Here is a 24479-nt window from a genome sequence, read left to right as displayed (position 1 = left end):
CATCATCAGCAAAGGATCGATGCAGCTTTTCAATTACTTCATAAAACATCTTCTATTACAAGCGAACGGTCAGATTATTGTGTACCAAACCGGGAAACCGAGTTTTATTGAAACTTCAACAACGGTCGAATTCTGGAAACCGCCACTCAAGTTTTCATGCTTGGACGTGACAACCGTGTCAGGAACTTTTTTAAAATGGTAAATGGACTGCATTTATATAGTGCTTTTATCCAAAGCGCTTTACATCTCATTCACCAGAGCAGTTAGGGGTTAGGTCTTGTTCAGGGACACTTCGACAGGCCCAGGGCGGGGATTGAACCGGCAACCCTCCGACTACCAGACAACCGCTCTTACCTGCTGAGCTATGTCGCCCCTATTATTTAAGCACATAACGGCGTAGAAATTCAAGTTGGCGAGGGCCTGGGGTGTCATCCGTCCGGATGAAAGGGAACCCCGCCACTGGGCTCCAATCACCATCCCCCCAAAGTTCGTGCCCCCAATCAGCAATCTCGCCAGCAACTTGCAGCACTTGTGTCAAGCTGCAAAAGGGTAAGCAATCCTGACATCAGTCTATGGTTTGCTAATTTGCGCACTTATTGAATACAGCCTTAAAAAATCTGATTGGCTGTACTAGACTCAGTGCGGGAAAAAAAACCTATTTGTGAATCCAATGACAGGCGCTGTGACAAATGTGAACCAGCTGCATTTATTTCTGAGACAATAATACCCCATATACTGCAAGTAGAAACATCAATGTCATACTTGTGTGTTCACTGCAGTTTGACCTTCCTGGTCCTGCAGAGCCTCTGAAACAGACACCTGCAGGTGGCGCCGATGAGTACTAGGAGAGCAGTGGCGGAGCCCAGCAGCAAGGCCAGCACGTCCAGGTTGTGGTAGGCGTACCAGGGCATCCTGTAAGACTCGGTGCGCAGGTGCGCCGCCCCCCCGTGCCTCATGACAAACTCCATCCAGAAGAGGGCGCTGTCCAGAGGTTCGAGGGGCCGGTCGTGGTGCAGCCGGGACAGCCTGCGCATGTTCTCCCTGTAGGGCTTCTGCTCGTCCAGGACGTCCCGCAGAGCCTGGGTCAGAGAGTCCACCTCCAGCACCGTCACGTCCAGCACGATGCCCGCGCCCCGCGCATCCACGCGCACCATGTTGTCCTTCTGGTCGAAGATGAGCGGGAGGCCTAGCACGGGCACGCCGTGGTAGATGGCCTCGTACAGGCCGTTGGTGCCCCCGTGCGTGACGAAGGCGCGGGTCTTGGGGTGGCCCAGCAGGTCGTTTTGGGGAAGCCAGTCCAGCAGCAGGGTGTTGTTGCCCAGGGTGGATGGCCTCGCCCCCAGGTGCCTCCACACCACCTTCTGAGGCAGGCGGGCGAAGGCCGAGGCGATGACCTCCGAAATGTGGGGCTGAAGGCCCCCGAGCAGGGTGCCCAGGGACATGAGCACCACCCCGTGCTCCCCGGAGCTTTGCACAAACTCCTCCAGCTCAGGGGGGAGGGGCTGGGCGGGGCGGCACTGGAACCCACCCATGTACACCACGTTGGGCATGGTGGGGCGCGGGAACTCGAAGACAAAATCCACCCTCATCAGCCACAGGTCGGCGCTCTGGATGAGCTCGTACACGTTGGTGTTGCCGCCCAGGAACTCATCGCACACGCCCTGGTAGTGCGGTCTGGCGACCACAAGGTCCAAGTAAACCCCAATCCCGAAATGCAGCAGGTTCTTGAGCTTGTTGGCGAAGCTCATGCAGTCGGAGACCTGGGAGCCGATGGTGGGGACGTAGGAGAGGGGCGAGGGCGCGATGGCGAAGTGCCCGTCGCCGTTGGTGATCCAGCGGACGTTAAACACCATGGGCAGCCCCAGGTAACGTCCCAGCACCACCCCGCCCGCGAAGCCGGGGTCAGTGAGCATGAGGTCAAACCGCGCCCTCTTCAGCTCCTCCACCAGGGTGGAGTTCTCCAGGACGAGGCGCACCATCTGGGCGCTGGAGCGGTGGGCCTCCGAGAGCATGGACATGAGCTCCCTCTGCAGGCCGAGGAAGGACAGCACGGACCCCCGCCGCAGGTCCAGGTTCCTCTGCAGGAAGTAGGCCATGTACTCGGGGTTCTCCAGGTTGATGGCTTGCTGGAGGGGCACGGTGACGGAGGAGAAGTGGGCGGAGTTTTCGGGGATGTACCAGCTGGTGGAGGAGCGCACCACAGTCAGGACGTGTCCCCTTCTGTGCAGCTCCCGCAGGAGCACGTCCATGTTCAGCCAATGGCTGCCGTCCACCGGGTACACCAGGATCCGCCCAGCATGAGACTCCTCCCCACAGAGCGCACACAGGCCAATCAGCAGGAGGACCAAACCATCAGGTCGGGAAGGATGGGGGAAGATGGCACCAGCCTGCGCCATCACAACTCTGAAGCAGAGGGAGGAAAGTGGAGGAAGACGCAAGGTAAATGTAAGAATTTGCAATTCAACGTGACACAGTTCAGGCAGGTACCCCCGGTAGAGCACAGCGAGTACCTAGATGTTACGATCAGCCCCTGACCAGTGGATTTGAATTCCGCATGCGGTTCAAGAAGACCAACGGATTATGGTCTGTGTATACTAGAACCGGGCATGAAGAGGAGCCAACATAAACCTCAAAGTGTTGGACAGCGAGAACCAGGGCGAGTGCCGCCTCCTCCACGGTTGAGTATGCATGCTGCTGCGGACTAAACTTCTTAGAGAAGTAGCAGACAGGATGTTCAACGCCATTAGAAGCAACCTGGAGAAGAACAGCACCTGCCCCAAAATCACTTGCATCCACAGCAAGACGGAAAGGATTCGAGAAGTCAGTAGCCACTAATACTGGGGCACTAACTAGCAGAGCTTTGGCATTCTCAAATGCATGCTGGCTGGAGTCAGACCAGTGGAAATTAACCTTGGGGCTAATGAGATCGGTCGAAGGGGCGACGACAAGAGAAGTTCTTACAGAAATTCCTGTAATATCCAGCCATACCTAAGAATCGCCATACCTCTCGGCAGTTGGTTGGTACAGGAAACTGACAAATAGCCTCAACCTTTGCTCCTACGGGACGCACTTGCCCCCTGCCAATGACCTAAGTAGGTTACAGTAGCTCAACCAAACTCACACTTGGCAAGGTTAATGGTAAGGTTAGCAGCCAACAGACGGTCAAAAAGCTCCCGTATATGACCCAAATGCATGGACCACGAGGAGCTAAAAACCACCACATCATCCAGATATGCCTCACAGTTGGAAAGACCAGACAAAACGTAGTTAATAAGACGTTGAGAGGTTGCAGGCGCATTTCTCATGCCAAATGGCATTACCTTGTACTGGAGGAAAGAGTCCGGCGTAACAAATGCAGATATCTCCCTAGCGCGAGCGGACAATGGACCCTGCCAGTAGCCTTTCAGAAGGTCAAATTTACTGACAAATCTGGCAGATCCCACCCTATCGACACAATCGTCCATTCGCGGTAGGGGATAGCAATCCGGTTTAGGGACAGAATTAATCCTTCGATAATCTGTACAGAAACGATACAATCCATCCGGTTTGTTGACTAACAAACATGGAGAACTCCATGGACTTGAGCTCGGTTCAGCAATATCATGTGACAACATATAATCAACCTCCTTTTGCAAGAGCTCACGCTTCAAGGGGTTGACCCGATAAGCATGTTGCTTAATGGGGAGTGCAGAACCTACATCGATGTCATGCTCCATGACAGATGTACAGCTGGGCACATCAGGAAAAAGAGAAGGGTAAGACTGAACTAGAGCGACAATGTCAGCCTTCTCAGCACCTGACAGGTGAGGGAGATGATCAGGAAAAGAGGAAAACATTCTCAGAACATACTCAGAATTCTGTAAGCGACCCTCTATCACACACCGAGATGGAGCAGTCACACCCTCCTCGTTCTCCTCCAAGAGTGAGGTCAATGCAACATTCCTACCCTGGGAATGAACAGTCACATCCCCAACACTCCTCTCCAGGAGTGGAGATGAGGCAACAGTCAGCCCTGGGAAGGTGCAGGAAGGCGAAGGTAAATGTGGGAGCACAGCGGAGAGTGATACAGGTGTAAACACCTCACAGCTAGACCAATGAGGGTTTGTAGCTGGAGGGGAAGGCACCACGTGTTTTTCCCTTGGCTGGTGTGAGTTAAAATCATAGATGTTACTTATTTATCCTCTGTTCGTAAGAACAGGGCACAATTATACTTAAGAATGCACTGGATCCGTCGCCACGGGTTAGATATGAATGCGCTGCTTCATATCCCGCTTAAGACTGGCCTGAAACGGACCAGTAACATTCTTGTTACTCTCCGTTCGCAAACGGGGCTATGTTGTCATCAGAGATATATCTGATCTGTCGCCGGACTGTCAGTATTCCAATGGGAGCATCAGAATACTCACAAATCAGCGGAACAACACATCAAATAGGCTATATCCATGACCACAGCAAATAAGCGTAACAGTTACTATGGTTTACTCTCGTAATGATCTGACTCCAAATTAAATTATAATTAAAAATTTGGTTTTAACTATACGTGGAGCTTGGAGTGGTTACACTCAACTCTATCTTGTGCCATCATTCCTCAATATATGCTCCCGGGATTAGCACTATTGCTAAATCTCAGTTCGGTGAAGCCTACAGAGGGGTAGGAGGCTGACCACCATAATACATGCATTCCTTTTTGCATAGACAGTTATGAGCCCAGGACAGTGTGCATTTATCGGGCTCCTTAAGGCGAATTTGACAAGAACCAACGTATAATGCCCTCTTAAGCCAAAACTCCAGAACCAATACAACACCAATCCCATTAGCGGGCAGATCGTGGTCGCCTATCTAACTTGAGGACCTCACTAAAGACTTCTGCTGTACTAGACCCCTGATCAGTAGGTCCTAGTCAGAATTGTCCCCCTGAGTATTTAATAGGAATTTCGGCTGAAAAGAATATTAAATGGTTTAGAGTCATGAAGACCACGCAAGTTAAAAATAAGAATTTATTAACAGGCAGGTAGGTCATTAGCTTAGAATTCACAATCAATTATAAAATACGAAACTTCTAGAACATATAGGCTATACAGAGTAAAAAGTTCTTACCCAGCCTGTTCAGCTACACACGGAACACATAGTATGCGCAGTGTGGAAAGTCTATTACGATCTTCCCTGTTCAGCTACGCACAGAACACAGAGTATGTGCAGTGTGGGAAGTCGATTACGATCTTCCTCGACCGGATTGTCTCCCTGCCTTTTAAGCCAAATCCCGCGTTTTATCTAGGCAGCATTGCCATAAATTAACCTGGACGAATGATAAAATCTGGAATTTAGGCCCCCACCACTTGGAGGCTGTTGTCAAAACAATTGGTGGGGAGATTGGAAAAAGGAGATGATTACCAGAGAGGACATTCCATTGTGATGGTTTTTCCCTGAGTTGAGAAACTATGTTTTATTACATTTTATTTGGTATGAAACATATTTCATTCAATTTATGAATTTCCCTGGATACGTCCATACCAAACATGTCAAGGGGATGTAATATTATGGTGCAGTTGTCATGAAAATACCCTTTTGTTGAACCGTTTTACATGCAATCCATATTATTAATACATAAGGCATAATACAGCAATATAATGAAAACATGTGCATGGTTTGTAAGGTTCTACGGGATTTGTGAATACGATAAACAGATGGTTTAGAGTCCAGATCCAGAAAAGAAATAAAAAGTGTAATGACAGAAGGGCCCACATAAGGGCACTGTGGTACTTGTCAAGAGTAGTTGCCCCACCATTTTGCCAGAGGCCTGATGATCTTTTCACCCTTAATGGCATCAAAAAACACACCCACAACCATAGACAAAGAGACTAGTTCCCCTTATCTTAAGCCGCGTTTCCACCAAAAGTACCCGGAACTTTTAGTCCCAGGAACTACTTTTCAAGGAACTAAAAGGTTCCTTCAGCCCATTGTTGTCTGCGTTTCCACTGCGGTCTAAAGTCCCGTGAAGATTAGGCAAATTAGCCCACTGACGTATGAAAAAGCGACGTTGTCGTCGGTCCATCTGTTCTATGATTTCTTCTGTAACCCCATACTACCACCGAAGTAGCCTACATTATTTTCTAATAACCGGGACAGCCCGGAGGGGTTTATTCCACTTATATACAACGGGTTACCAACAATGACTATATATGGTTACTTTTGTATTTATTGATTTTTATCGATTTAATCACCTTAAATTGAAATATTCTTCCGCAGCCGTTTTGCTTGACAACGGTAAAATATGCCCAAACTGTCATTGGTAGTTGAACTTGGACCGTTGTTATGCAACAAATAGGATATAACAGGCTAATAGTCAGATTGTAACTGTTTTATATATCCTCTCAAACACATTCATTATGTTTTTATGCGAACATTCACTTTCATGTCTTGACATCCGAAGCGACAGAATGCATTCACATTTCCAATATAACTGGCAACAACAGCCAGTAAACAATTTGCTGTTTGATTACTTTCTCCTCATCAATTCCATATAGGCTAATCGCAAAATTACAAGAATAGAACGAAAACTCGGACTTTAAATTAAAAATTAGCAGTGGTACAGCCACCGTTTGCTTTCCTTCAGTTCAAGTTACTGCTAGCCGAGCAGCAAAGTGTGCCCTCCAAATGCGAACCATGCACCATAAATTAGTCCATAGTCTTCCTGGTCTTTTTGTGGAATCGAAAAATGGCAGAGTAAAATTACGGCAGTCTGAAAAAGCAAAAGGGACGATTACTAGAATTAACCTGTTATTTTACCCTGACAAAAAGTGCGGATGGTGATTTCCAGTTTGCTTTTACTGTATCACCAATGTGAATTACGCAGAACTACCGCATACCTCACATAACTGTATCAAACGTTTTGAGTCAATTACAACGGGCTAACAAAGAAAATCTGGAAGAAAATATTCAGCAACCGAATTAATCCATTTGAATGTTTTGGTACGTAATATGCTGTCCCAGCACGAATGCTTAGCATTTTATAAAATGAATACTAAAGCAAGAAAAGAACAGAAGAGCACATGTTATAATTCCAAGATGTTGGCAGGCTATAACCAAAACTAGGCTACTGCGCCGCATAACATACAAGTTTGATTTGAAGTTATTATGAAAATAAATCGGTTTGCGGCTGCAGATTTTTAAACATGGCGGTTGAAATAAAACACTGCAAGTAGTCGACCAATCAGAAATTTTCAGCGCTTGCGCCCCACCCCAAAGGTTCCAGTACTTTTGGAAAGTACTACCCCCCGAGCAGGGACGTTTTTGGGGGTAAAATAACACACAACCATAGACAACTAGTTCAGTTCCCCTTATCTCAGTCTTGTCCAGAGGGTAACATTCCAGAGAGCCAATGGCCTGCTCATCCAGAGGAAGTCCGAGTAAACTATTGTTTTATCACACGGCTCTCGGGTCCTTTGAAGCACAGGATGAGTCCCAGCCCCCAGGCTCGTTCAAATGCCAGCCTTTTCTGGGTCCCGGTTTGACTCCCGTCTACACAGGCTTTGCAGTAGGCCCCCTCACATGGTACGGCTTTAACATGTTGATGTGACACAGTTGCGTAGGCCGTCGCCTATCGGGTGATGATAACAGTCACGTTCAGATACCCTACGTTCCACCACGTATGGACCACTATACCGTGCCTGCAGAGCAGAACCAGCAATGGGCAGCAGAACCAACACCTCATCACCGGGGTCGAACTTGGAGGGCACTGGGACCTGGGCTTTACGGTCAAACCAGTGTTTCATTTTCCTCTGAGCAACTTCTAGGTTCTGCTTGGCCAAGTCACAGGCTCGGTGTAATTGAGAGCGAAATTTGCTGACGTACTCCAACAAATTATGCTGAGGCGTTTCCTTAAGTCACTGGTCCCTCAACAGGGCCAGAGGACCACGCACCGTGTGACCAAACACTAATTCCGCAGGACTGAACCCTAAAGACTCCTGCACTACCTCTCTGGATGCAAAAACCAACCAGGGGATGCCCTCTTCCCAATCCTTCCCCAGCTCCAAACAGTAAGTACAAAGCATAGTCTTAAAGGTTTGGAGAAACCTTTCTAAGGCCCCCTGGCTCTCAGCATGATAAGCACTGGAGACATTATGCTTGATTTGGAGCTGTTGAAGGACTTGGGCAAAAACATGTGACATGAAGTTGGTTCCCTGGTCGCTTTGAATGACCCTAGGGAGGCCGAAAACAGAGAAGAACTTGATTAAAGCTGTGATGACTGCTTTTGCAGTAATCTTCCGCAAAGGGACAGCCTCTGGGAAGCGAGTAGCAGCACACATGATTGTTAATAAGTACACAGCCACCACGGCTTGAAAGAACACGCGTCACAGTTCGCAAGTCGAAATGTGAACATGCTAAGTTTGCTACTATTACGAGCACGAACAAACGAACGGCCATGAACATGGAAATGTCACTAATTAACATGCGAAAACACAGCTACCGATTGCATAATCAAAAACAAACTGCAAAGGTAGAAATGTAGCAAATTTCCATACTCACCCAACCACAAGCTCTCTCGTCCTAGCGTCCTCCGCTTGAGCAAAATCACAAGTGATACTAATCACACTAATTACAACAATAAGCTGAGTCACTATACGTTGACTTCCCCCAGGTCCTAACTACCTAGTAGCAACGAAAATCTAACTAAAACCTAATATAGTCTTCAGTGTATTTACCGGGCTTGCGGCGGCTTTTAAACGCAAAAGCCGTGAACGCAAATGAGAGACCAATTGAACAGTCATTCACGGCGAACCGGAGCGTACCCCCACCCAGAGTTAACACCAAAAATAAGAAAGGCAAAATAACAAAGTGACAAGCCCGAAGGACATGCCCGGCGACTACAATTGCCTGAGGGAAACACAGCAAACCAATAACACTCACGGTGAAGCCACACTATAGGCTACGCTTTCCCGCCGCGCGGCGGCGCCGCCTCCATTGATTTTGAATGAGAGGTGGCGGCCAGACCCCGCAAGGCATGTTGGGATTGCCGGCGGCGCGGCGAGAGGCGGCGAGGCCGCGGTGGAGATGACAAAAATTCAACTTTGACCCCCTCGCCGCGTCGCGGTAACCAATCTGATTTGATCTAATGATCCGTCAAGTAAATTGTCCCTAATTTTAATTCCACATTCTATCATTCCACAATGGAGGACCTAACTCGTAGTTTCCGTATCGGGTTTCCCAACTTAATAAAATCTCCTACAGAGACATTGATTAGAGGAACGCAGCGTGGAGAAAAGTCTCTAAAATTGTCGGTGGCTCTGCAATGTAGCCTAGTTATCGCCGTTAGCTACTATCACTGTCCAGTCTGAATAAAAAAATGTTTGCAGTAACCTAGCGCTGAAAAATGTTAATAAGCTGCCTAGCTAGTCTAACTAATGTGTAGCTATAGTGAGTAACAACAAACAATAACAAACAAAAAAAAATCTTCCTATTAGTTGCTAGTTGTTCGTTTCTACCAGCCACCTAGCTAGCTAATCAGATACAACTTTGAAGGAATTATCTGGCTAATTCGTCAGACAATGTTTTTGTTGTTGGTTGTTACTCACTAGCTAGACATTAAACAGCCTATCTAGGCAGCTGACTAACATCTTTCAGATCTAGGTTACTGCAAAATGATTTTTATTCAGACAGGAGAATGAATATGAAACACGATATTAAACCCGGTCAACATTTAACGAACACAACTGTCAAAAATAGGTGACACGCCCACAAACAGCCGACTGTGGGGACGCGGCGCGGCGACAGGCGGCCGTCGCCGCGTATAGTACGGCTTCACCGTCGGTTGACTCAACCTACCGCCGCACCACGCAAACGCGGAGAACTTTAATATAAAAACTGTGCTCAAGCGAGATACAAACTAGAGAGAATAAATACCGGATCAGCAGATCCCGGACGAGCCCCAATTATGTTACGATCAGCCCCTGGCCAGTCGCAACATAAACGAGATCACACAAAATAGTCGCAATTCAAAAATATTTTTAATTAAAGAACGCTACAAAAGAAAATGAATGAGCAGTGTAGCCAGACTGCAGGTTGTCCTCTGAATGGAGAGAGAGAGAGAGAGCATCAGCCAGAGGGCCCCTTAAGTAGGACCCCTTCCAGGTGACACCAATTTCCTATTAGGAAGACAATCAAAAAGAATATTGCAACACCACAATCAGCCACTAGGGCACAAGGGCATAACCATAACACTAGAAATGATGTGTTTGTTCTTTTCAGGACTGCCCATAAAGGTACAGCCACAGTTTACGTAATTACTCTCCTGGCCCAGGTACAACGGTCATGAAATAATCACCTGTCTGTAACCTGAATGTCCTGCAGCTAGAAACAGCTTTTATACATTTGTTGTATTTGTTTACTTACAGTCATGTTTCATTTCATAACCAATATTTTTTTCCATCCCCTGTCCTGCAGAACAAAAGGGGAACACACTGACTACATCCACAATGTTTTAGTTTATGTAAGTTAAACGTTCTGATTGGCAATCAAATTTGCAAGGATAGGTTTTAGCCACCTTAATGCATCAAATAAATTAGACTTCCTGAACATTACTGTACAGTATGTAGCTTGGAAATATATTGTTAGTTTGAAATATGTCTGTGGTAGTTGGAGCAACTGCATGTTCTGGCTAGATTTGACCTGGCAATACAAATATGCATTATTAATTTTTATTTGATATATGGTGGTAGGTTGGAATTATGGCTGGTTTTATTGTTTACTTAAGAGTTGTGTCCATGGTTTGAGCTCCTTTAGCTGTTATCCATTAAAAATGGGGTATTTACTGCAGAAATTAGGTTTAAGCACATTACGAAAGAGCACAGGCAGGGAAACAGAAGAGACTTTGCTCTTCAAGGACTTAGTTTTTTCTGTTGATGTTTTTCATTGCATTTACATTTACGTTTGTAATGTAAATAACAAGTTTGATCTTGGTGAGTTGTATAGCCTTCACAGTAACTATAGTTAAGTGAACTAATATTATTGATCAAATTTAACCCAAACAATACATGGCAGAAATGAATGAGATTTCTGTAGTGTCTAAGGCTTTCTACAACAATAAAACAACCATGTGCTCCAACACACACACACACACACACTATTTAAAGAGAAGTTTTCAAAAATGCCATACCTGGTTTTGCAGCTGGTCGAGAAGTGGAAGATCAATAAACCTCTTGTGGTATCTTGCGTGTTTAAGCAGTCAGGTCACTGTGGTTCAACCAATGAACTGCACAAGAACCCTCACACAGTTCAGTGGGTTCAACGCTCTGTGTGTGAGTACACCCGTGCGTGGGTGGGTCGGTGGCTGGGTGGCCCAATCTGACTGTGTATACACAGATACGTTTTATGAATGTGGTCTCCAGAGAAAAAGTATGCCTATATTAATAAATAAGATAAAAAATAAAAAGTAAATCAAAATGAACTTCAACCTCCTACTGTTACGTGATAGACGCCATTTTATCTGAGGCACGTGTTATTTCCACAAAGTAAATCCTTTCCTGGACACAAATTAAGCGCTGGGGATTATGCATTCAGCACTGAACACTGCTTTTGGCATGCTTTGTGAAAACCTTTTACAGTGAACATTATTCAACATGTTTTCTTTTTCTTCAGAAAGCATGTTGTTATCCGGTTCCTGCCAAGATTTCTTGGCAGCATTTTGAGGGTTTTTCCACACTGGGAGTTTTTTAAATTTTATTTTACCTCATATGCTTGTTATTAAATTGTTGTTTATCTTTTTTTTTACTTTGAATGGAAATGGAATTTAATTCCATTGCCTAATCAGTGTATCACTTTAAACAACATTTACTTTGAAATCAATAGTATTACAATGAGTATGTCTAATTTTAAAACTGTTAAAATTTGATTTAAGAAGCCCTTTATTTTGCAAAATTTTAAAAATTGTTTGTATATAGTCTGTGAAAATGTAAGGTTTGTTAAATATTTAAAAACACATTTGCCAGAATTCCTTACCTATTGTATTAGTACTGTATGTCATGATAAATAATGTCTTTAAAAGCTGTTACAGGCATAATTGTCAAAGTAAATTAGACTTTTTTGTAATATAAGCACAATTTATTTGAATGTCACTGAATTAAATTGTACTTCATGTAATTCCAATTTAAATTCTCCATCCTGGAGTTTTTTTATATTTAAATTCCAATTCATATTTGGATCAGTTTCAGAATTCTGAATTCTACAGAATTCCGGGTCATTGCAGGACTTCAAGAGTTCCTGCTAATTAGATGCATTAATGCAAGGAAATATGGACATATTTATTTATAGTTTCAGATGGACGAATGCAACTATTATAAAAAGTCCTCAGCTGGCCCATTTTAGAAATGCCGTGACCCGGATTCGAACCGGGGTTGCTGCGGCCACAACGCAGAGTACTAACCACTATACGATCACGGCAAGCTATTACGGACTGCTTGTGGCGGTCGTAGTCAGTATAATACCAGACCGATACATTGTTTAAATCTATTGTTCTTTTTTAAAAGAAAAAAAGCAGGTGAGGAGGTACAGTACATTGGGGAACCAGGCCAGCATGTTGGCCACAAACTGAACTGCAACCTAAAAAGGTGCAATGGAGGGGCTGTCTGGGCACTCCCCTACCACCGCAAAGACCCAGGTTCAATCCCCGGCAGCGGTACTTGCGGCTAGGTTAGACGTTCCTACAAACACACTTGGCAGTGTTCACGATTGGGAAGCCAGTGAGGGTATGAGTCCTTTATCCTACTCAGGATAAAGTATGCAGTGTAATAAAAACCATATATTAACACAATTATTTGACTATTACAAATAAAACCGAGAACAAATAAAAGCTTCACAGGAAACTAATTGTGGTTTTAATTCTCCACCCCTGTCTTCTCATATCTTCGCCGTCCATCTCACAGTAAGGAAGCGATCAGTCGCGTAAGGGGAACTGTATAGGATACCAAAAACTTGTCTGTTGTTTCATGCAACTGAAAATCGGAGAAAGGAATTGTTCAAAACATTACTGATCCATAGTCTTACCTAAAACCTGAAAAAAGCAAAAATTCTAGATTTCTGATTATTCCACACAGAGAGACAACCAGAGCGAACCTAATGAGTAAAAAGGTATTTGAAGATAATTATGTTGGAAAATCTATTTCACTGGATAAACAGCAAAATATGTAAGACTAGCCTTACCTCCAGAAACTGAAAGAAAGTGAATTTGTCTTTTCTCTAGTCTCTATTCAGATGGAAATCATCTTCATTCAACATGCATAGTGACATAAACGTATGAATATCAATACCTTTCTCCAAAAATATTTTATTGTAGCATGATCTGTAAGTGTATAATTCGTCCAGGTGCGTAGAACTGCCGAAATCCGTCCTGCTAGAGTTGGATAAGTATCTGCGTTCATTTGCTAATTACATATCGCGTTAGATTTAAACTTTTCCCTGTGTGGTAACTGTTCTTTGTTTTTAGGTTGTGTTAGGTTTCTTTGTTTTTAGGTTGTGTTAGGTTTCTATCTACCACTTTTGATTCTTCATTGAAGCGGACTTCATTTCCGCTTATGCCTCCCTCCTATCCCTGCAGTTCCTTGCCCTCACAGAGACCTGGATCACACCAGACAACTCTGCCACTCCTGCTGCCCTCTCGTCCTCCTACTCTTTCTCCTCTGTCCTGATTCTTCTAGACCTCTCCGCTGCATTTGACACTGTGGAGCACTCTATCCTCCTGTCCTCCCTGGCAGCAACAGGGATCTGCGGCACAGTCCTTGACTGGATTGAGTCTTACCTCTCTGACTATTCCTTCCAGGTTGCCTGGGCGGGTAAGGTATCACCACCCCGTCCCCTCGCCACCGGAGTTCCCCAGGGCTCAGTCCTCGGACCCCTTCTCTTCTCCTTATACACCAGATCCCTTGGCCCTGTAATCTCTGCCCATGGCTTGTCCTATCACTCCTATGCCGACGACACGCAACTCTTTCTCTCCTTCTCCCCATCGGACACACAGGTCCCTGCCCGCATCTCTGCTTGCCTGAGGGACATCCAGAGCTGGATGGACAATCACCACCTGAAGCTCAACCCAGGAAAGACGGAGCTAATCTTTATTCCTGCTCTATCCTCTCCCCTCCTCGATTTTTACATTTCCCTAGGGGACACCTTAGTGACATCATCACCCTGTGCCAAGAATCTCGGAGTGGTGATGGACAACAGGTTGTCCCTCTCCAAGAAGGTAGTTCCACCACCTACTCAACCCAGCTCCTGGTCCAAGCAATGGTTCTATCCCGCCTGGACTACTGCAACTCTCTTCTGGCTGGACTACCTGCATCTGCCATCAGACCCCTGCAACTCATTCAGAATGCTGCAGCTCGTCTGGTCTTCAACCTCCCCAGACACTCCCACGTCACTCCCCTGCTCACTACCCTCCACTGGCTGCCTGTTATAGCTCGCATCAAATTTAAAACATTGGTCAATAGCATACCAGGCAGTCAAGGGATCAGCCCCAGCATACCTCTACAAGATATTGAAACCCTACATGCCAGCCAGATCCCTCCGTTCTGCTACCTCAGGCACCTCCCTCTCTTCGCACCTGCACTTCCAGAACACGTCTCCTGTCTGTTCTGGCCCCACGATGGTGGAATGACATCCCCGTGGAGGTCAGAACAGCTGAGACACTGACCCATTTCAAGCGATGACTGAAGACTCACCTCTTCAGGCTGCACTTCTCCCCATCCCTCCCTACCTCCCTGTAATCTCTTAAATGACTGTAAGCTTAGGGTTGTAACTAGGTAGCTGTTTCATAGGTGACTTAGTTAATGCACCTGTCTTAACTATTGCTTGTATTTTTCCATAGACTGCGTTGTTGCTGTTCTCGTTTGTGTTAGTGTTAATCAGTTTAACCTTTCAGGGTCCAAGTTGAACTATGCGGTTGTTCCCTGCACTTGGACTGGTACTTCTCTCTAGGGTTTTCGTCATACTTGTTCCTGGTTATGGTTATACACTTCGTTGTACATCGCTCTGGATAAGAGCATCTGCCAAATTCCTGGAATGTAATGTAATGTAATGATCTAGGAGGCATGCCCTTTATAATGCACTGGATTTTACATTCCAATTCACAACATGTAATCTAATATGGGTGTAATAGATCTATAGTCTTATATTTCACCTTACATGCAAGAACCTCGGCAGCAGTATAGCCCAGAGCTAAAGACTGTGTTCAATATGGAGAGGACCGTTTAAACCGAATTATCCCGAAGGCCAGGGAATATATATATATATATATATCTATAATATATTTCCCTCAAAGTACCAAAATAAATGAATTAAAGTATCTCTTTGTTCCTTTGGCTTTGTAATTTAACGCCCTTTCTGTTTCTTCTGTGAGTACAATACATCAGTTCTTTTGTTGAAAATCAGTTTTGGTGTATATTCCCCTTTTTTTCCCTACGGGTCACTGACCCACCCGGGTAGGAAAACAAAATGTAACACTGCACCTCAAATCTTATCTGAAATGCTGTTGCGAATCGGTCCCCTTGCTCTGTAGAAGGAAATCTGAAGCAGTTGGCCACACTGGTTCCACAACGTTCCCTATCTGGAGTTGCATACTGGGACTGGCTCACCATCAAATTCAAGCGTGTGGTTGAAACCAAACTGAATCCAGGATAAAAATAAGTTAAAAAAAACAAAAAAAAGTTAAAAAAAACAATCTGCACACATAGTACAGATTAAATACAAATTGCTAGAATTTTCATTTTCCACATCTTAAGCATGAGACCTCATTAACTTCTCTCTCTCTCTCTTTCAAAAAATACAGTGCAACACAAATCCAGTAAGCATGGGAATAACTACAGCAGCATTACAACACGTACTACTAGCAGTTTGTTTTACAACTTTATCGATGAATTATGAACTGGATGTTAACACCCAAAATAAAATATTTACCATCAAGAGTACCATCTAATGAAATGTCAGCTTGTCTTACAATGTATTCAGCTCACATATGCTTTAGTGTGAATAGTCACAAAGTTAGCTAAAGGCTCTTTTTATCAGAGAATTCAATGAATTTAGTACAATTCAGCTACCACATGAAAAACGCTAATACAGTTAGCTAGCTGCTCGACGTAAAATAAATGATACAGAATGCACCAGTGTGTGTGTACTAATGTTTGAGTGTATGTGTGTGTGTGTGTATGTGTACGTGTGTGTGTGTGCTGATGTTTAAGTGTACGCGCGTGTGTGTGTGTGCTGATGTTTGAGTGTATGTGTGTGTGTGTGTATGTGTACGTGTGTGTGTGTGCTGATGTTTAAGTGTACGCGCGTGTGTGTGCTGATGTTTGAGTGTATGTGTGTGTGTGTGTATGTGTACGTGTGTGTGTGTGCTGATGTTTAAGTGTACGCGCGTGTGTGTGCTGATGTTTGAGTGTACATGTGTGTGCTGATGATTGAGTGTACGTGTGTGTGTGTGTGTGTGTGTGTGTGCTGATGTTTGAGTGTACGTGTGTGTGCTGGTGATTGAGTGTACATGTGTGTGTGTGTGTGTGTACTAATGTTTGAGTGTATGTGTGTGCTGATGTTTAAGTGTACGCGCGTGTGTGTGCTGATGTTTGAGTGTACGTGTATGTGCTGGTGATTGAGTGTACATGTGTGTGTGTGTGTGTGCTGATGTTTGAGTGTATGTGTGTGTGTTTGCTGATGTTTGAGTGTACGTGTGTGGGTGTGCTGTTGTTTGAGTGTATGTGTGTGTGCTGATGTTTGAGTGTATGAGTGTGTGCTGAGGTTTGAGTGTACATGTGTGTGTGTGCGTGCTGATGTTTGAGTGTACGTGTGTGTGTTTGCTGTTGTTTGAGTGTACGTGTGTGTGTGTGTGTGTGCTGATGTTTGAGTGTATTTGTGTGTGTGTGTGTGTGTGTGCTGATGTTTGAGTGTACGTGTGTGTGCTGATGATTGAGTGTACATGTGTGTGTGTGCGTGCTGATGTTTGAGTGTACGTGTGTGTGTTTGCTGTTGTTTGAGTGCATGTGTGTGTGTGTGTGTGTGTGCTGAGGTTTGAGTGTACGTGTGTGTGTGTGTGTGCAGATGTTTGAGTGTATTTGTGTGTGTGTGCTGATGTTTGAGTGTATTTGTGTGTATGTGTGTGTGTGCTGAGGTTTGAGTGTATGTGTGTGTGTGTGTGTGTGTGTGTGTGCTGAGGTTTGAGTGTATGTGTGTGTGTGCTGATGTTTGAGTGTACGTGTGTGTGTGTGTGCAGATGTTTCAGTGTATTTGTGTGTGTGTGTGTGTGTGCTGATGTTTGAGTGTATTTGTGTGTTTGTGTGTATGTGTGTGTGTGCTGATGTTTGAGTGTATTTGTGTGTTTGTGTGTGTGTGTGTGTGTGCTGATGTTTGAGTGTACGTGTGTGCTGATGATTGAGTGTACATGTGGGTGTGTTTGCTGTTGTTTGAGTGTAGGTGTGTGTGTGTGTGTGTGTGCTGATGTTTGAGTGTACGTGTGTGTGTGCTGAGGTTTGGGTGTACGTGTGTGTGCTGATGTTTGAGTGTACTTGTGTGTGTGTGTGTGTGTGTGTGTGCTGATGTTTGAGTGTACTTGTGTGTGTGTGTGTGTGCTGATGTTTGAGTGTATGTGTGTGTGTGTGTGTGCTGATGTTTGAGTGTATGTGTGTGTGTGTGAGTGTGTGTGCTGATGTTTGAGTGTACATGTGTTACGTCCCCTGCCTCTGCTTGCCTGGGTAGTGCAGGTGGAGGTAGTTGCTTAATTACCTAATTGCCTGATTGCCTCCACCTGCCTGTGGCCCAATATAAGCCCAGTAGTATGAGGCAGGGGAGTTTTTCTATTGGGGCTTGTAGTTTGTGTGGAGATCTTTGGTTCTGTGAACTTTGTGTTTTCGTTTGTGCCTTAGTTTGTAATTTAGATTAATAAATGTCTGGGTTTGTTTTTAGATCAGTTTCTGTCTGTTTTTGGTGCATCTGGACTTGGTTTGTTGCGGCCAGTCGAGCCGGCCGTAACAATGTGTGTGTGTGTGTGTGTACGCTGATGTTTGAGTGTACGTGTGTGTGTGTGTGTGTGTACGTGTGTTTCTGCTGATTCAGTGTACGTGTGTGTGTGTGTGCTGATGTTTGAGTGTATGTGTGTGTGTGTGCTGATGTTTGAGTGTGAGTGTATGTGTGTGTGCTGAGGTTTGAGTGTATGTGTGTGTACGTGTGTTTCTGCTGATTGAGTGTACGTGTGTGTGTGTGTGTGTGTGCTGATGTTGTAGTGTGTGTGTGTGTGTGTGTGCTGATGTTTGAGTATGTGTGTGGGCTGATGTTTGAGTGTGTGTGTGTGTGTGTGTGTGTGCGCTGATGTTTGAGTGTACGTGTACGTGTGTGCTGATGTTTGGACTGCATTTATATAGTAAATGGACTGTATTTATATCACGCTTTTATCCAAAGCGCTTTACAATTGATGCCTCTCATTCACCAGAGCAGTTAGGGGTTAGGTGTCTTGCTCAGGGACACTTCGACACGCCCAGGGCGGGGATCGAACTGGCAACCCTCCGACTGCCAGACAACTGGTCTTACCTCCTGAGCTATGTCGCCCCGATGTTGGAGTGTGTGTGTGTGTTTGGGTGTGTGCTGATGTTTGAGTGTATGTGTGTGTGTTTTATCATGGTGGCATGGGAAGCACTACGACCCTGCTTTCAGGAGACAAAAGTGTGTGTATGTGTGCGTGTATTTGTGTGCTTGTGAATCCCAGGAGAATTCATTCTCAGATAACACAGAGAGCTCTATACTTCTCCAGCTTTTGCAATTGAAGAATAACCATATTCCCATTCATATTAATGTGCAGGATCAAGCATCCTGGACGCACAGGTGTACCAGAATGACTTGTGAGAACATGCCTACATCTCCAGTTTCTGCGAGTACAACCGGTTTCATAATCTCTTTTCATTTCAAACAAAAAGTGACTTTCTTTCCATTGTCTGTAAATACCAACAGGGCTCCTGTGTCTGATACTGAATATCGTGTATTACTCATTGTCTGTCTTATTCTATTGTTTTGTTTTTTTAAGTAAGGAGGTGAGGCGGAAAAAAATTGAATAAAAGACACTCGGGTGTAAAGTTTTCACACACCGAGTCTCAGACTCATTCGCCCAGCAAAATGAACTCTCGGCTCCTGAAGAGGTGTAGATATTTTTGGTTTCTGCTCGCAGGTCAGTACTCTGTATGACATTACATAAACCTCTGTCCTCCTTTGGTTCTGTCCTTTATTCGGATAGAGAGAAAGCGACAGTTAGAGAAGGGATCACAGCTCACACGGTGCCATGGCGGGGCACTGAGAATCTCAATCACCGAGGACGACTTGTTTGTGGTTTGAGAGTTGGTTGCCCTCACTGTTTATTGTTTTACTATTATTATTATTATCATTCTTATTATTATCATCATTCTTCTTATTATTAGTAGTAGCAGTATCAGCAGTAGTAGTAGTAGCAGCAGCAGTAGTAGTAGTAGTAGCAGTAGTGGTAGTAGTAGTAGTAGCAGAAGTAGTAGTACTAGTAGTAGTAGCAGTGGTAGTAATCTTATCTAAATAATTATTTCATTATTGTGTTTTCTGTGTTCACTCTGAAAACATTTATTATCTGAGGGAACTGGTGTTCCTATGCTATACTCTTTAAAGTTAAGGGTTTCTGTGTTTTCATTTGTAAAAAAATCTCCTTCTCCCCAACCTTCCCCCTCCCTCTCTGTCCTCCATTTCCAGGAATCTGTGCTCAGCGGACAACATCCCTTGTTCCTTCCAACACTGGTAAGATCTGTCACCACTTCATTCCTTTCATAGAGTGTTTGGATGTTTCTCTCAGGTAGTATGGTGGCCATATTTTGAAATCTATTTCTATGAAATTCCAATTACTTTTCTGGCTGCAGAATACACACTGTATTTCTCCAGTTCCTTACATATCAGCCCCACCAGTATCACTATCTGCAAACAGCATTGCATGTGAGGACATTCGAAAGTAAAAACCTTTTTTACAGTAACTTTAAATAGACGCACTCAAAGTAGACATTGAGAGTCGCCCATTGATCCTGTGAATGACAGAAGCCTTTGTAAGGTGGGGATAACACAACTCAGTGGCCAATGTCAATGTGTGTGTGGGCTACTCCAATAACTCTCTGCAAACCTGCACTGCTATGGAGAAATAGGCTAGATTTTAAAGATCCCCCCCCCCTTCCCAAGCTAGCAGGGGGAAAAAAGCATAATTCCCCGCCTGTCCCCCCCCCCGTTCTCTGCAGGCGCGGCGAGCATTCGGCTGGCGGGCGGAGGCGGTAACTGCTCGGGGAGGGTGGAGGTGTACCGCGGCGAGGCGTGGGGGACGGTGTGCGACGACGGCTGGGACCTCAGGGAGGCTGGGGTGGCGTGTCGGGAGCTGGGCTGCGGCCCGGCGCTCAGCGCCCCCGGGAGGGCCCGGTTTGGGCCGGGCACGGGGATGCCCATCCTGCTGGACAACGTGCGGTGCTGCGGGACGGAGCGGTCCTTAGCGGACTGCGCCTCCCTACCCGTGGGACGCCACAACTGCGGGCACCAGGAGGACGCGGGCGTGGTCTGCGGAGGTGAGCCCAGGCTGCCCCTGTTTCAAAAGGAGGCTTATGTAATATTCACTGAATGGATAATCATTTATTGTTACAGAAGCTGTTTCGACAGTCATAAAACGCGAGCTAACTCAGTTTTCTCTTTCTCGTGCTCCATTTCCTGTCCTCACAGAACCTGCAGCTTCAGCATCCTGTGAGTTATGTTGGAAAACACACACCATCACTAACCCGGTTTATCAATGACACATTAGCACTGACTATTAGTGATCCACATTATCAGTGGCACACATCATCGCAAACATACACCATTATTAACACACATTATCACTGACACACACTATTACTAACGCACACTATCACTGACACACACTATTACTAACACACATTATCACTGACATACACTATTACTAACACAAATTATCACTGACACACACTATTACTAGCACACATTATCACTGACACACACTATTACTAACACACATTATCACTGACACACACTATTACTAACACACATTATCACTGACATACACTATTACTAACACACATTATCACTGACACACACTATTACTAACACACATTATTATTGACCTACATTAATACATTTTTTAAATAATAAATATAAATAATAATAATAATAATAATAATAACAACTTAATTAATATAGCACCTTTCAGAACATGGTGCTCAAAATTCTTTCCAAAGCAATAAAAAAGGATAAAATAAACCAAAATAGCACATTAAGGTAAAATTACACCAAACAATAAAACAACAAAACACACCATTGAAAAGGACAAGACAATATTGAAATACACAATAAAGTAAGATTGGAAAGAACAAACATGAAAATATAATTAAACAAAATGCTAATCTAAAAAAAGAGCCTTAAACTGACGACTGTCTCTGCCTTTATAATGTTAACAGGGTGTGGATTCCCAGAGCTTGGTAGCCCTAAAAGCTCAGAAACATAGGCAGGGTTCAGGCCATGCAAAGATTTAAAAGTAATTAATAAAATGTTTTAATCAATTCTAAAAATGAAAGGAAGCCAGTGTGGCAGAGATCGGTGTGATATGTGTTTACTGCTCTTAAATATAACTGTTGCTGCTGAATTATGAACAACCAAGAGAGTGAAAGACTGCTGAGGTCGGCATATAGATAGTTGCAGTAATCAACTTGAGATAAAAGCGTGAATTACTCTCTCAGTGTTGAAAAAAGATAAACATGGCCTACTCTTACCTATACGCTTCTGAACCGATGGTAGCACGATGGCACTACCTTTTTAACGTGACGCTCAAAATTTAGGTGAGAATCAAAAATAACCCTTAGGTTCTGCGAGGCATTCTTCACATTCAATCTGAGAGATTTTAGATTATGGGATATAAATTCTGACTCAAGCTTGGAACCAATAATTAAAACCACCATCTCTGTTCAGCTGCGGAAAACATTGGGCATCCAGCAAGTGACGTTGTAAAAACAGTCAAGAAGAGCAAGCCACGTCATTTGGCTTAACAGAGAGGTAAAGCTGTGTGTTATCAGCATACAAATGAAAAGATATAATATGTTTATAGCTAATAAAGCCAAGTGGGAGCATATAAAAGAAAAGAAAACTGGCCTCGGAATAGACCCCTGCGGGACGCCACATGTAATGGATACAAACTCACCAATGGAGACCGAGAACTGTCTTTGATGACAGTCATGTAATTGGATGACGATGTCTTTTAACATTGTCACTGACACACACACTAAATCTCTGACCCACAGTATAACCGGTACACATCGTCACTGACACACACTAAATCTCTGACCCACAGTATAACCGGTACACATCGTCACTGACACACACACTAAATCTCTGACCCACAGTATAGCCGGTACACATCGTCACCGGCCCACATGCTAACTATCTTTGGGCTGAGGGAGTGAACAGCGCCTGTGGGTTTACGCAGCACTGCTGTGTTTCTGTAGCTGGCCCCAGTCTCCGTTTGGTCGGCGGGCCCAATGAGTGCTCTGGGCGGGTGGAGGTGAACTACGCAGGGCAGTGGGGCACGGTGTGTGACGACAGGTGGGACCTGGCCGACGCCCAGGTGGTCTGCAGGGAGCTGGGCTGTGGGGATGCATTGAGCGCTCCTGGGGAAGCCTGGTTCGGCCAGGGTGCCGGTCCAATTACCCTGGACGACGTGGACTGCAGCGGCCAGGAGGGGGCGCTACAGGAGTGCCATTGGAGAGGGCCAGGAGAACACAACTGCGCACACTTTGAGGATGCGGGTGTGGTCTGTGCTGGTGAGAGGGGTGAGGGGAGTGAGGGGGGGGGGAGGTAGTGGTGGGTAGAGGCAGAAAGGTGGGAGGGAAAGCTGGAGCCAAAACCGGTCACTCAAGAAAGAGAAAACCAGTTCAGACAAAAGGTGTTCTGAATTACATCACAGAGATTTAAAGTGTTGTCTTATTGCTTCATAAGGGCGTTCTATTTAATCTTTCTTTGTCTTCATTCATAGGCACCACTTCCAGGAACCAGAATACGTTGTCTGGAGTTTCCAACAGTGAGTAAATGCAGTGCTCATTATGGGGAATTATGGGATAGCTTATTTTTCATTTAAGTTTGTATTTAAGTAATTATTAAACACTATCCAGACCAGAATTAATTGTTATTCAACAGAATAGGTTCTCTCCTAAAGCAGCAGGTGTTCTGAAACCTGCTCTTATCACTGATGTTTAATTTTGAGCCCAGTTGTATTTGTGAGCCAGTGCCATTAATATTAGTCAAGTAGAGAAGGCATTTCACTATACCCCGCCCATTTGGAGCTAGAACACTGCCCTGTAGCTGCTCCAAATGGGAGGGGCCTAGCTCCAAAGGGATGTGTCTAAAGAGGAGGGTTAGGGTTTCACTAAACTCTGCCCATCGGAAACTAGAACACTGCCCTGGAGCTGCTCCAAATGGGAGGGGCCTAGCTCCAAAGGGGTGTGTCTAAAGAGGAGGGTTAGGGTTTCACTAAACTCCGCCCATTTGGTGCTAGAGCACTGGCCTGGAGCAGCTCCAAAGGGGTGTGTCTAAAGAGGAGGGTTAGGGTTTCACTAAACTCTGCCCATTTGGAGCTAGAACACTGCCCTGTAGCTGCTCCAAATGGGAGGGGCCTAGCTCCAAAGGGGTGTGTCTAAAGAGGAGGGTTAGGGTTTCACTAAACTCCGCCCATTTGAAGCTAGAACACTGCCCTGGAGCTGCTCCAAAGGGGTGTGTCTAAAGAGGAGGGTTAGGGTTTCACTAAACTCCGCCCATTTGAAGCTAGAACACTGCCCTGGAGCTGCTCCAAAGGGGTGTGTCTAAAGAGGAGGGTTAGGGTTTCACTAAACTCCGCCCATTTGGTGCTAGAGCACTGGCCTGGAGCAGCTCCAGGGGCCAGAGATACCCTTCTTGAAAATATCATAGTACATTAAGGTGTTCATAAAGGATGATGAAACTCATATATTTGGGCTGTGGCAATTGAAGGTGCAGTGAATGTTTTGCTATGTGCAGTAGTAGGAAAGCTGTTGTATGGTCTCTTTTCATGGTGTTCGCTCTCTAATGTGTGTCCACTGCAGACAGCTCCTTCTCACTGCGCTTGGTTGATGGGCCTGACCGCTGCTCTGGAAGGGTGGAGGTGTACTACGCAGGACAGTGGGGGACAGTGTGTGATGACGAGTGGGATCTAAATGATGCCCGCGTGGTCTGCAGACAGCTAGATTGTGGGACGCCAGTAAACTTTTTTGGATGGGCCTGGTTTGGAGAAGGTAGTGGCCCGATCACTCTGGATGACCTCAGGTGCGCTGGTTCTGAAGGGTCTCTGGACCAGTGTAGCCACAGTGGGTTTGGGATCCACAACTGCGGACACCATGAAGATGCCGGGGTCACCTGCTCTGGTAGGGATCTCCGCACACATATGTTACAAGCAGGGC

The 24479-nt window shown here is 45.2% G+C and overlaps 2 protein-coding genes and 1 non-coding gene across 53 annotated transcripts in view; 1 reads left to right on the top strand and 2 right to left on the bottom strand.

Moving 5' to 3' along the window:
* Positions 1-685: 685 nt before the first annotated feature.
* On the bottom strand, positions 686-11392 carry ugt5e1 (UDP glucuronosyltransferase 5 family, polypeptide E1). 3 transcript variants are annotated; one of them, XM_035381463.1, is made up of 3 exons: positions 11153-11392; positions 10390-10434; positions 686-2403 (listed from the first exon to the last, which is right to left on the bottom strand). In XM_035381463.1, exon 3 carries the CDS (start codon positions 2394-2396, stop codon positions 771-773), a length of 1626 nt encoding a protein of 541 aa, XP_035237354.1. In that variant the 5' UTR covers positions 2397-2403; positions 10390-10434; positions 11153-11392; the 3' UTR covers positions 686-770. The 3 variants fall into 3 exon arrangements, with proteins under 3 accessions (XP_035237354.1, XP_035237352.1, XP_035237355.1); XM_035381461.1 differs by lacking the exon at positions 10390-10434 and having other exon boundaries at positions 11153-11391; XM_035381464.1 differs by lacking the exons at positions 10390-10434; positions 11153-11392 and adding an exon at positions 8527-9224.
* A 971-nt stretch (positions 11393-12363) lies between these two features.
* On the bottom strand, positions 12364-12435 carry trnah-gug. Its single transcript has one exon. It is a non-coding gene; the product is annotated as a tRNA-His (tRNA).
* A 6640-nt stretch (positions 12436-19075) lies between these two features.
* Positions 19076-24479, top strand: part of LOC118207721 (deleted in malignant brain tumors 1 protein-like) — a 38111-nt gene continuing 32707 nt past the window's right edge. For 27 of the 49 annotated variants that reach the window (XM_035381629.1, XM_035381622.1, XM_035381609.1 and 24 more), the window contains exons 1-7: positions 19078-19183; positions 19729-19773; positions 20259-20576; positions 20728-20748; positions 22518-22832; positions 23045-23089; positions 24126-24443. In XM_035381629.1, coding sequence (XP_035237520.1) covers positions 19132-19183; positions 19729-19773; positions 20259-20576; positions 20728-20748; positions 22518-22832; positions 23045-23089; positions 24126-24443 — 1114 coding nt within the window. In that variant the 5' untranslated portion in view covers positions 19078-19131. Of the gene's footprint in view, positions 19184-19728; positions 19774-20258; positions 20577-20727; positions 20749-22517; positions 22833-23044; positions 23090-24125; positions 24444-24479 lie in introns of all 49 variants that reach the window. The other 22 variants (XM_035381611.1, XM_035381610.1, XM_035381627.1 and 19 more) reach the window with 4 other exon arrangements.

The sequence above is a fragment of the Anguilla anguilla genome, chromosome 11, assembly GCF_013347855.1.
Source record: "Anguilla anguilla isolate fAngAng1 chromosome 11, fAngAng1.pri, whole genome shotgun sequence".
In the NCBI taxonomy this organism is placed as follows: domain Eukaryota; kingdom Metazoa; phylum Chordata; class Actinopteri; order Anguilliformes; family Anguillidae; genus Anguilla; species Anguilla anguilla.
Note: the sequence above shows the minus strand (reverse complement) of the source record. Positions and strands in the feature narration are given on the sequence as shown.